The following is a 13,222-nucleotide window of genomic DNA, read 5'->3' on the forward strand; positions in this document are numbered from 1 at the left end:
GTATAACGTTTGTGCATTGTATACGGTATTTCTCTTTGTCTATACTTTATCTGTTGAGTGGAAGTTGTGGATGATTTGGATGACAGCCTGAGTCTGTCTGTCGTCTGACAGAACGTGATTGTGATTTATTGTACTCGATTGTGCGTGATTGAACATCGCAGTGTCAAAGGAAATCAGAAAATGTAGTGATTTTGATTGAATAACAAAGGACACAAATCAATTTTATAATACTCATAATTTCTTCATTATCTTGTCAGTGAGGGCCGTATATCTATTTATGGATCGAGCTTTATGCCCAGACAAAGGCATTAAAGATTCATCTGCTATTTGTTTACTTGCATAATTATAATAGAAGTGATAGCAATGGAAGGTGTTAGCTCATCGCCAGATGAGCACACAGCTTCGGAAGGCGAAGAAGCCAGAAAAATGACCAGAGAATCACCAGGAAACCACAATAATGATCAAGGTTTTCCTCAAGCGACCTCTTCCGCGAACATTTCACAGTTAGAAGAAAAAATGCGTCGCAAGCTGCAGTTTTTCTTTATGAACCCGATAGAGAAGTGGCAAGCCAAACGGAAGTTTCCATACAAGTTCGTCGTGCAGCTCATCAAGATAGTGCTGGTGACGTTTCAACTGTGTTTGTTTGCTCACAACCGATACAATCACGTCAACTACACTGAAGATAACAGGGTGAGCTTCTCGCACTTATTCCTTCTGGGCTGGGATTCCACGCGCGAGATCAACACTTACCCGCCGGGTGCAGGCCCCCTTGCTGTCTACAAATTAGAAGAATTCTATAATACACTTGATTATGCTTATGCTGGATACTATAATCTTTCCAATGCCATAGGGCCATACTCTTACAATGATGAAAATAATATTCCACCCCCACCACAATTCTGCCAGTTCAACTACAAAAAAGGGGTAATAAATGGATTTAATGAAAGTTATGAATTTAATGCAGAAATAGTATCTTCGTGTGTTAATTTCACTCAAACAGGAGGCCTATTCAGTTCACAAAAGTTCATCAAGGAATCAAACTTAGAAGTCGATTTTGCATCTTTAGTAAGAGCTGAAATGTTGTTTTCTATTAAAACTATTAACTTCAGAGCTGCAGGCCCCATCACTCCACCAGACTGCTTCAGATTTGATGTTGCTATAGTTTTTGACAATGAAGACCATGACGGTCAAATGTCTTTGAGCTTGGAAGCCGAACCATATAAACTAACTTGTAAAGGAGACAAGGAATATGTGACGGACAACAAAATAGATCAGATATTACGAAGCATCCTCAACATTCTAGTTATTTTGATTTGCTCTATGTCACTCATGCTCTGCAGCCGAGCAATTTATCGAGCTCAACTTCTTAAAGAGCTTACTGTACAATTCTTCCGACAAGCTTATAATAAGGAACTAAGTCTGGATGGAAGACTAGAATTCCTAAATGTTTGGTACATCATGATTATTGTCAATGACATCCTCATTATCATGGGTTCAGCAATCAAGGAGCAAATAGAGCGCAACCAGTTCACCAATGATCAATGGAATGTCTGCTCATTGTTTTTAGGCACTGGAAACCTGTTGGTTTGGTTCGGAGTACTAAGATACTTAGGTTTTTTCAAGACCTACAATGTTGTCATCCTAACATTAAAGAAAGCTGCTCCTAAAATATTCAGATTCTCAATATGTGCACTCCTCCTTTATGCAGGTTTTACTTTCTGCGGCTGGTTAATACTAGGGCCGTATCACATGAAATTCCGATCACTTGCCACTACATCCGAATGTTTATTCTCTTTAATAAACGGCGACGATATGTTTGCTACCTTCTCTGTAATGTCTAAGAAATCGCATTTACTTTGGTGGTTCAGTCGCATATATCTATATTCATTCATCAGTTTGTACATATATGTTGTTCTGAGCTTGTTCATTTCTGTTATTATGGATGCCTATGACACTATTAAACAGTATTATAAAGAGGGATTCCCTAAGAGTGACTTGCACACATTCATGGGCGCTCCGCGGTGCGACGACGTGTCGTCAGGACTGTACCGTACTCAGAGCTCCAACTCCCTCAATGCTACTATGAATTCATTGTTTTGTTGTAACTTCTACAGAAGTGCATACTCTAAGATAGAAGGGGGCGGATCTAGTATGAACCTGTTCTAGATAAAATTAATTAGCATTGTTATTTACGAATGTACATAGTTACATTATCAGAGAAAAGTATTTATAAAGAGTGTCAATATAATAACAAAAAAATATATTTCGCCGCATATACATGTTCTAGATAATGTACGTGTCAATGGTTAAATTGAATGAAAAGTCTGCTATTCAGAGGCACAAATTAACGATTAAGATTGGCACTGTTTATAATTGCCTAGTCTCTGATTATCTATAAGTGTTTGTATGATATTAGATATTATCTGTATATGTCGCAATCATGTTAGGAATTAGGGCAGTTATAAGGTAGCTTCGAGGCCGAAATGTCGAAATCCCAAAGTTAAGGATAGGTTTCTAGTACAGTCAATAGCAGATTTATATAAAAGTGCTAAAAGTGGCACAGAACCCCTGTGGAGGTGCAGGTATTTTCTGCGAACTGTACTGTATTATAGTTACCAAAGGAAGATTATTTCTTGCCTACCTTAGTCACATAAAAACATCGCATAGATGAAATATATGAACGAAAATGTTGTTTATTGTAAGTACCTATGGAGTTGCAATACCTATTGGTATTATATTTTAAACGTTTTTATTGTTTTTTTTTTACATCAGATACTATATTATACCTAACAAAATTATTGTGCTTACTTTTTATTCAATAGTGCAGAGCCAGGATCATGAATGTCATGATTGGTAGAGATGGTAGAGTTGTTACATGTTTCAAATGTCCTCTGTATCTTATCATTAGTAGGTTGATACATCGAACCTATTCTACGTTTTTCACTGTGCATGTTTTAGTAATAATTGTATAAGTATTGAACTATTCTATGTTCGAGATATCGAGAATGTTTTTGCATGATTAAACACCATTTTGGGTAAACAACTAAAAATATAAGTACCTACTTGTGTATGTACCTATTTTAACTATTAGTGCAACTTTGTTAAAAGTACTTACGTTTTAATTATAGGTCATCATTTTAGTATAAATATTTGTTTTGGATAAGCAATTTTAATTTTATTTTTGTTGAAATAAAATTCAAGATAGCTTTTTTAACCTAAGATATCATCAAAAGTAACCATTTTTTATGTCGATGAAAAATAAATAACATAATAAGTTACGTATGAAATCATGTAGGTACAACTTGCTAATTCATCAAACTAGCATGAAATATCTAATCTAACAGAACAATGGGAAAGTCATAAATGTACTATTCTATACCTATCTAGAAATATACCTATTTTTGTACCTACCGATCTGTGTTTGACTCTGGTTCTGGTTACAGCCGATAATATGTCGCAAAGTTCGTCCACAAATCATTTGAATTATGTACCTTACCGCTTTCGAATACAGTTGAATTTATGTAACACGTTTGTTACAAACAATAACTCACACCGAGAACGTAATCAAAGCTGAAATGTGCTTGTACTATGTTCACATAGCTATTAAGTATCAACCCTATTAAAAAAACTCTTAAAGTGTTTGAGAAAAGGTCTAATTTGCAACATTTCTATTTAACATGATACGAGTTTTACATATCTACATTGAATGTCATACGATGCATGTAGAGTTAAACGACACATTGCAGTTGAAATTCGATCCCTTGCCCTAGATATAACCTGGGTGAGTAGGTATCCTTAATATGATATGATGGCGAAACAGACAGTCACTGCTGTAAGGTAATATATTATAGCCACATAGGTACCCGGGTGCTGAATTTGTTGACTTTATCAACATTTTCGTACATTACCTCAGTACGGTTGGATGGAATAACACCCACACCAAGGGGGTTGTAACATGTCAGAAACTTGCTTCCATGTTTCATCATATGCAAGCATAATAATTATATTTTTTGTTTAGTTGATTAAATTCCTGTTTCGGTCTCACGATAATTAAAATTTTGTTTGTCTCAAGTAGATCATATTTTAGAAATACGAGATGGAGAGCTTGGAGATTTATAGTGAACCAAAATATTTAGATGATTATTTGTAGCCCAATTTGAACCTTGTTTCAAAGTCATAAAGGTTTTTGCAGTAAGGGTTTTAAGAAATGTCGACTGGTCAAATTCAAATCTACAAGAAGTTGTGTCAAATTTCAAACTGTACAAATAAATGTTACTAGCCAATAAAAACAAATTTAAGCCATATTGAACCATATTACAAAGAGCGTTGATTGAGACAATTTTTAAAGCATGTGCAAATGGAAAAAAGTCTAGTGAGCCAATCCTGTGTCCAAACATGTGGAAAAAAACTTAGTTCGGCCACGCCCTATGAGTAGATCAAATTGGACCTTATTCTGATCAGGAAATAAAACATGTTTTATTTAAATATTGTATGAAATTATGAATTTCAGCGTTGGTTAAGAAATACCAATCAGGAGTGAGGAAGTGAGAGCTAGTGGGGATTTCAGAGTCTTGGAAGGGATGTTTGAAATGGGATGCAAGGCATTGCATGGGATTCATTCATTGGGATTCGGGGATTAGAGAGCCTTCCGCTCGACCGTCAGACTGGTTCTATTTAGGTTTATTTGGGTAAATCTAGATTACCTATATTATGCCCTAGCCTAGATTTTGCTAGTATTTCATGATACTGGTATAGTTTGGGTTGGAGGATAATATAGAGTGTTTTGTTAATCAGCGTATATTTCAGTGTTTTAATTGGTGTAAATTTAAATGTCTTAATTGTTATTGTTTTGGAGCTCGATCACTGCTAGTATTATAAAGTGTACTAGTAGAGTTTAGAGTTGTAGAACAATAGTGTTGCTAAAGTTTAAAGTTTTGTTAGATTTGTGAGTGTTTCTTATTAGTTAAAGAGTTAATTGTGTTTTAATGTGTGAAATGTTTTAGCTTGGATTGCTTTAGTGGTATTTTACGCTAGAATAATCTTTGTTGAAGGATTTCATATATTACTTAGATTTGTTAGTTAATTAATAACTTTTGTAAATAATAATTGGGGTAGATTATTTTAGTAGGATGAACTGGTCTGATATTTTGCAGTTCTTTGGAGGGATAGGGCGGGTAACCTAACGGTGTTCAACTATAGCCCTAGTCAACCAAGGGACATTTCTTGGGTTATTTTAGTAGAGTCCAAGTGAGCTCTTGGCAGTTTCCTGCGTTTATTAAGACAGGATTTTGCTCCTGGAATCTGGACGATTTGAGTTGTTATCTAAACTTCTTAAATTTGCCAGGTTCTTGTCCAACTTTCCTATTTTACTTTACCCGTCTGGCTGACTTCTTGCTGTCCCAATCCCTAGTGTGAGAACCAGCCCACGTGAAGAAATAGGGTGTCAGGTCAAAGGGTTATTCTTCGCCCGTCTTAGTTAGCTTTAGCTAGAGATTTTCCATTGCACTTTCGGAAAATCACGCGAGTAAATTAAATGTGCGATCCGGATCGCTAGTTTGCTAATATGTCGGTAGAGTAGATGGTTAGTTTAGCTGTTAGGGCTAGGATTTTGTTTAGTATAGGAAATATTAGAATTAAACTTGTTTTCTCCTTTTCAAGTCTTTATTCATTTTCTAAAAAGTAAGTAAGTAAGTAAGATCAAAAGTTAAACTATATATTTTTAACACGGGATTTGGTTACTTAATATGTTAGACTTTAACTGTGTGAGTGAATTTATAAATAAATAAATAAATGAATGTTGTACATTTGTACATAGATTGAGTGAATCCCATGGTAGGTTCAGGAAGGCTTACATTTAATAATGTTCAATTATTGATTTGGGATTAGTTGGGCTTATAGGAATTTATATTAACTATGTTTATTTATGACAAATGACAAACTCGACATATACATTTATGACTTTATATATATTTTTGATCCCTTGTATACCTACTGGTAGTAAATAAATTTATTGTGAGAAAATTAAAATAAATAACTCACAATATAATGTAAGATTGTAAATTCATTTTGTTTTAAAATAAAAATGATTATTTTTAATTAGCTTGTCCCTCAGCAGTTTGTCTGTCTATTCTGTTATCTATGAACCTGTGATTTTTACATAATGGCTTTCAAATATAAAGTCATATTATTCCAAATACCTATCATAAATGATTTGTCTAGACTGGATCGAGGCAGAAAGTTGCAAGATCGTGGTTTATTTTGGTCCGAAAGGTGATACAAAATGACTACATTAACAGTTTGGATAATATTATTTTGATAAATACCTACAAAAAACAATGATGTACAAAATTACAGAATTCTGGAGAATTAGAGTGGTCAGATACACTGCTCTACTACCAGTATTTGATATTTAAATTGTCCCTTTGAAAATCCTCTCTATGGTGATGAAAGTGTCACAACATAATGGCTCGGGCAAATGAAAGTAGTCCTGTCATTATGAAAAGATGTCCCTTCAGGACCACAAAATAGTTCCTTCAGAACTGGGGCAGGGGTCTGACCCGTAACTGGATGATGGCCATGGACTGTCGCGGAGGCGGAGCGACATCTATAACCCCAAAAATAAAATATTTTAAATTGTATTAAATTTACTATTGACTTTCTATATAATAATATGGTGACATTTTAGATTATTTACTGACAAACATTAGTTATTTTAATTTTGACATATTTATGCTCATTTGTTTTATTTAACTAAATCAATCTAATTATACTTGAATAAACCCCATCTTTGAATTATAACTTATTATTCACTCTGAATTTTGTTGTGGACTTAATCCATTTATTTTGGTTATTGACATTTTAGGGTTATTAGGGCGTAATAGGACATTACTGTTTCATAATATGCAAAAAGGACTGGTTACTATTTGCGGCTACAACAATGGGTTCTACATAGACACTAAACGATCACTAGGTCAAAATACTGATCCAATTTAAGATATTAACTTAATTGATTGATTTCGTTTCATGGTAATTAATTTTATTTAATACAATTTAGAGTTTTAATTTTTGTATGGTTATATAGGTTAGCTAAATAGGTAATTGATGTTAGTTAGGTATTGATAGGGTAGGAATATTACAATTGGTGTGCGTAACCAGGATGTATATATATATATTTTATTTACTGTCGTGACTCGGGATGTACATAATAGTGCAATTGGGGCTAGCGTTACCACGATGTACATATAGTATATTTGACGCCAGCGTAACTAGGATAAATATATTTTGATTAAAGTGGTTAGTCTTTTATAAATCTTAGAGTTCATTTACATTGTTATTCATTATTTTTAATTTCTTATTTTGGTTTTTATAGTATTGAGTTACATATCTTATATTGGATCAAAGCTGTTGTTATAGTTGATTCGTGTAGTCGATTGATTATAGCAACACAATTGTTGTTGTGAAGACGGATAGCATATTATGAAATAGGTACTTTTTTATTATTTTAAATTTTATTCATACGTCTATTTAGTAGGTATACCGTCAATTGTAATTCATTCATACTCATATTGTAATTTGTATCAGATACTGTTCAAGTTTAAGTAAAGTTTCCTACATGGGGAGGCGTACATAGAAGTGTTTTAAATAGTTTATTACGTTACGTTCATACATAGAAGTGTTTTAATAGTTTATTACATTTCGTTCGTACATAAAAGTGTTTTAAATAGTTTATTACGTTATGGACGTAGTTACATAGAAACGGTTTAAATAGGATACTACACGACGTACATTTTAGTATATTTGCGTGTGAAATTATAATTTTGAAGTAGCCTAAAATGAAAGTTACCATTCTGAATTGTTATTTATGGCATCTTTGTTGGCGTCACTTAAATTCTTGAGAACACTTATAGTTCGACTAGACGTGTTACAATCTTAAGTCCCTTTGTTTTTGTAATTTAACAAAAAGTTGTCGCGCCAACCACTTGACCATTTGTCGACGATAGAACAAGTGTTATAAATGGTTTTTGCATAAAAACGTAAGCGTTTGTTAGTTAGCTTGATTATTTTCGAGTAGGGAATATTATTTTTTATGTTTTATAGTTGTTCTTACATGTTTAAATTTCGTTATACCTATTGATTACTTTGTAGATACTCAATATATAACTAAAGTCAGTATGTTATTTTGGACAGCGGGATACCAATTTTTAATATAGTATTTTTTAGGGTTCCGTAGCCAACTGGGAGCCCTTATAGTTTCGCCATGTCTGTCTGTCCGTCTGTCTGTCTGTCTGTCTGTCTGTCTGTCTGTCTGTCTGTCTGTCTGTCTGTCTGTCTGTCTGTCTGTCTGTCTGTCCGTCCGTCCGTCCGTCCGTCCGTCCGTCCGTCCGTCCGTCCGTCCGTCCGTCCGTCCGTCCGTCCGTCCGTCCGTCCGTCCGTCCGTCCGTCCGTCCGTCCGTCCGTCCGTCCGTCCGTCCGTCCGTCCGTCCGTCCGTCCGTCCGCGGATGATCTCGGTGACCGTGGGCACTGGAGGGCTGAAGTTTGGTGCCAATATGTATATCAATCACGCCGACAAGGTGGCCGGTTTTTTTTTATATACTACGTCTGTGGCAAGCAAGCATACGGTCCGTCTGTTTTATGTTGAAATCAGAAAAAAATTGTAATAATAGTTGCAGTTATAGTAATAATAGTAGTTGCGTTTAGTTTAAACGAATGTTTTATTTCAGTTTCTGAAGTAAAGATAAAGGGAAGGTTATATTTAGTTGATTAGTAACACTTTGTGTTTCATGTAATGAAGTAAAATATGCTCGGGCCTCGGATACATAATTTACAGTACCTAAAGTTATAAAACATTTGAGAGCATTTTTAGGCTTGTGTAACTTTTATCGACGGTTTATACCTAATTATAGTAAATATATACAACCCTTATGCGAATTATTAAAGAAAAAAAAGTTTCATGGAATTGGGGTCGCATTCAACAGCAGGCATTTAATGAAATAAAAGCTGAATTTATTAAAGTAATACAATTACATCACCCTGATTTATGTAAAGAATTTTATTTGCCAACTGACAGTTCTGCTATAGGGTTAGCTAGGGTTTTATACCAATTAGACGACCAAGGGGAAATTAAAATATTAGGTTTTCATAGCTAAGCATTGAGTGACTCAAGTGTAGTTTTGATAATTATATATTATATTTTTCAGAAGTCATCTATTTTTCAGAAGTTTTAGGAATAGATTTATTGAGCAGATACATAAAGTAATGAGTCACCAAGGCATGTACAAAGTTATTAAGTATATTAGAGATCGGTTCTATTAGAAAAGCAAAACACCATTTTAGTAAAACGAGTTATCCTTGCGTGTCATGACTGTCAGTTAGTTAAAAGCGACGTCGTTTAAAAAAAAAAAGAGTAGGATCTTGCCAATCTATAGTTAGGTACTCAAAATATTGAAAATATGGTAATATATATGGTGGTAGATTTTTGCTTACTGGTTAATTTGGTATTAGAGGTACAGGATGGATTCGTTTAGTAAATTCGTTAAATTTTATAAATTAAGGAAAGCTACTGTTTCGGGTTAGAGGTTCATAATTGTGACCATAAAACATATACGTTTTATGTAAATAGATTCTGTTTCTTTAAATCATATATAATTTTGTAAACGTCCTTTGCTATTTGAGGTAGTTAAAATGCTATTGTTTTGTGTAAGGTCCTTTGCTTATGTGGGTTATACATAATATATTAACGTTTATTTTTATTTGAGAAAGTTATTCAAGAACTCTATATTCATTAGTGTGTATTAACCGTTTTTGGAGGGGTTGTGAGGCGGCTTCATTCTATCTTTAAATTCAATTATATTTTAAGTTATTAAGATATAATATATCAAAAATAAATACACATATTCATAACTGACTTTTAATGCTAATACATAATTAGTAATGAAGCGTTATTGTGTAGATTATATAGCAGCACATTATTTCTTCAAGACGTAGATTTTTAAAATTTCTATTTTATTTAAAAAACAGTATGTTAAAAATAATAATATTCAAATTAGACAAAACACATTCCTAATTTGAAAAAAAAAACTGTTTTACTATTTTAAAAATAATTTAAACGAAAAAATATATTTCTCTGAATTTTTAAATTATATTTAGTTTTATTTTACAAAGGTTTATTGCTATTGAACTGGGCTCTCCATATTTCTTTTTTTTCTTCCTTCTTCTTCTTGATTTTAAATAGATCATTTTGGGGAACATTTTCCATTAGATATGAAAAAAAATAATAGTTTTTTTTAGTATATCTCTATTATAAATATATTAGGTATATGTTTGCTAATGGTAGATTTTCTTAAAAATGAAATAATAGTAATTTTTACTTTAGTTTCAATTCTTTAAAAGGGAAAAGTTTTGGTACATTTTCGGGGATGTGTGAAAATGAGAATGAAGATGAATAAATATGATGGTTGTCAGAAAACAAGTTAAATTAAAAAAAAAAATGTTTTTATTTATGCAGGGCCCTGAAAAAATAACAAAACTAAACAACGATATTTCTTTTGATATTCTGACCGGAACACTCACACACATATACAAAAGAGGTAATACGGTAGTTTGGAGTTAGGTTAGGCTCGCTAAAAAAAAAAAGAGCATATTTGCAGGTTTAAGCTGCCGCCGTGTTATCTCTATACTACACACAACATCAGAACAGGAAACACTACACACCCATCAGTAACGAGATGTTTAGTACTCTCTCATATGGAAAAGCATAATCATGAAGTGAGCTTAGTATTTTCTTATAATATTCAGTAATTTAGCTCGTTTCGAAAGATTCGATTTGCAATCTAGTTGTGCTTTTTTATTGGTTAGTACTATTTGTTTAGTGATTGTATAACAAACAGTTTATTTATCAGTTTATTTGTCATTTCATTTGGAAATCAAGAGTTTAAGCATAGCATAGCTTAAACTTTTATAATTGACATCCCGTTATTGATGAACATGCTCCAGACTAGGAAAGGCTTTTTGGGGAAATAAGTCATCAGATACGGTGTTGGAATTAAATCTTTTAAAGATAGTAACCCCTCGAGTGGCATAGAATGCTCCTTGGTAAAAGGTTCAATTTTGTCTTAAAAAGAGATACCGTTTGATTCCTTTCTTGGTCGCTAAAATATAGACTCAAGTCGGAAACTCTCGTATGTATCAGTCGGATCGGTAGAAGGGTAGGCCATTGGCATACACAGCACAACTTCTATTCTTTTGTTGAGGCAAAATTAACTGGCTGCATTTTTAATTGTTTATTTCTAACATGAATGGCCCTGTAAACTTATTCCTTCAGAAATGTTCATTCTTCAGTTTGGTATAAACACACACTACACACACACAGCCGCAACAAAAAAAAAAGGCTTACACGAAGGGAAGAATGTTAAAAGAGATTTTTATTAATAGTTTTACTTGCAGTAATTTATCATTTTTGTTCAGAATTTTGTATACTTTTGTTCGAAAATTTACTTCTGCAAATATATATCCTTAATATATTTAAGCTACAGTAAATTTTGGGAGGCGATTGTAACATGTCAGAAACTTGCTTCCATGTTTCATCATATGCAAGCATAATAATTATATTTTTTGTTTAGTTGATTAAATTCCTGTTTCGGTCTCACGATAATTAAAATTTTGTTTGTCTCAAGTAGATCATATTTTAGAAATACGAGATGGAGAGCTTGGAGATTTATAGTGAACCAAAATATTTAGATGATTATTTGTAGCCCAATTTGAACCTTGTTTCAAAGTCATAAAGGTTTTTGCAGTAAGGGTTTTAAGAAATGTCGACTGGTCAAATTCAAATCTACAAGAAGTTGTGTCAAATTTCAAACTGTACAAATAAATGTTACTAGCCAATAAAAACAAATTTAAGCCATATTGAACCATATTACAAAGAGCGTTGATTGAGACAATTTTTAAAGCATGTGCAAATGGAAAAAAGTCTAGTGAGCCAATCCTGTGTCCAAACATGTGGAAAAAAACTTAGTTCGGCCACGCCCTATGAGTAGATCAAATTGGACCTTATTCTGATCAGGAAATAAAACATGTTTTATTTAAATATTGTATGAAATTATGAATTTCAGCGTTGGTTAAGAAATACCAATCAGGAGTGAGGAAGTGAGAGCTAGTGGGGATTTCAGAGTCTTGGAAGGGATGTTTGAAATGGGATGCAAGGCATTGCATGGGATTCATTCATTGGGATTCGGGGATTAGAGAGCCTTCCGCTCGACCGTCAGACTGGTTCTATTTAGGTTTATTTGGGTAAATCTAGATTACCTATATTATGCCCTAGCCTAGATTTTGCTAGTATTTCATGATACTGGTATAGTTTGGGTTGGAGGATAATATAGAGTGTTTTGTTAATCAGCGTATATTTCAGTGTTTTAATTGGTGTAAATTTAAGTGTCTTAATTGTTATTGTTTTGGAGCTCGATCACTGCTAGTATTATAAAGTGTACTAGTAGAGTTTAGAGTTGTAGAACAATAGTGTTGCTAAAGTTTAAAGTTTTGTTAGATTTGTGAGTGTTTCTTATTAGTTAAAGAGTTAATTGTGTTTTAATGTGTGAAATGTTTTAGCTTGGATTGCTTTAGTGGTATTTTACGCTAGAATAATCTTTGTTGAAGGATTTCATATATTACTTAGATTTGTTAGTTAATTAATAACTTTTGTAAATAATAATTGGGGTAGATTATTTTAGTAGGATGAACTGGTCTGATATTTTGCAGTTCTTTGGAGGGATAGGGCGGGTAACCTAACGGTGTTCAACTATAGCCCTAGTCAACCAAGGGACATTTCTTGGGTTATTTTAGTAGAGTCCAAGTGAGCTCTTGGCAGTTTCCTGCGTTTATTAAGACAGGATTTTGCTCCTGGAATCTGGACGATTTGAGTTGTTATCTAAACTTCTTAAATTTGCCAGGTTCTTGTCCAACTTTCCTATTTTACTTTACCCGTCTGGCTGACTTCTTGCTGTCCCAATCCCTAGTGTGAGAACCAGCCCACGTGAAGAAATAGGGTGTCAGGTCAAAGGGTTATTCTTCGCCCGTCTTAGTTAGCTTTAGCTAGAGATTTTCCATTGCACTTTCGGAAAATCACGCGAGTAAATTAAATGTGCGATCCGGATCGCTAGTTTGCTAATATGTCGGTAGAGTAGATGGTTAGTTTAGCTGTTAGGGCTAGGATTTTGTTTAGTATAG

At 33.5% G+C, this 13,222-nt stretch overlaps 1 protein-coding gene across 1 annotated transcript; it reads left to right on the forward strand.

Moving 5' to 3' along the window:
- The first annotated feature begins 125 nt into the window (after positions 1-125).
- LOC125231907 (mucolipin-3-like) lies at positions 126-3,411 on the forward strand. Its single transcript, XM_048137506.1, has one exon. The coding sequence runs from the start codon at positions 364-366 to the stop codon at positions 2,164-2,166; it is 1,803 nt and encodes a 600-aa protein (XP_047993463.1). The 5' UTR covers positions 126-363; the 3' UTR covers positions 2,167-3,411.
- Positions 3,412-13,222: the final 9,811 nt, after the last annotated feature.

The sequence above is a fragment of the Leguminivora glycinivorella genome, chromosome 12, assembly GCF_023078275.1.
Source record: "Leguminivora glycinivorella isolate SPB_JAAS2020 chromosome 12, LegGlyc_1.1, whole genome shotgun sequence".
Lineage (NCBI taxonomy): Eukaryota > Metazoa > Arthropoda > Insecta > Lepidoptera > Tortricidae > Leguminivora > Leguminivora glycinivorella.

What these genes read in the sequence shown, in the direction of transcription:
- LOC125231907 (XM_048137506.1), top strand. Translation starts at nt 364, where the DNA reads ATGGAAGGTGTTAGCTCATCGCCAGATGAGCACACAGCTTCGGAAGGC.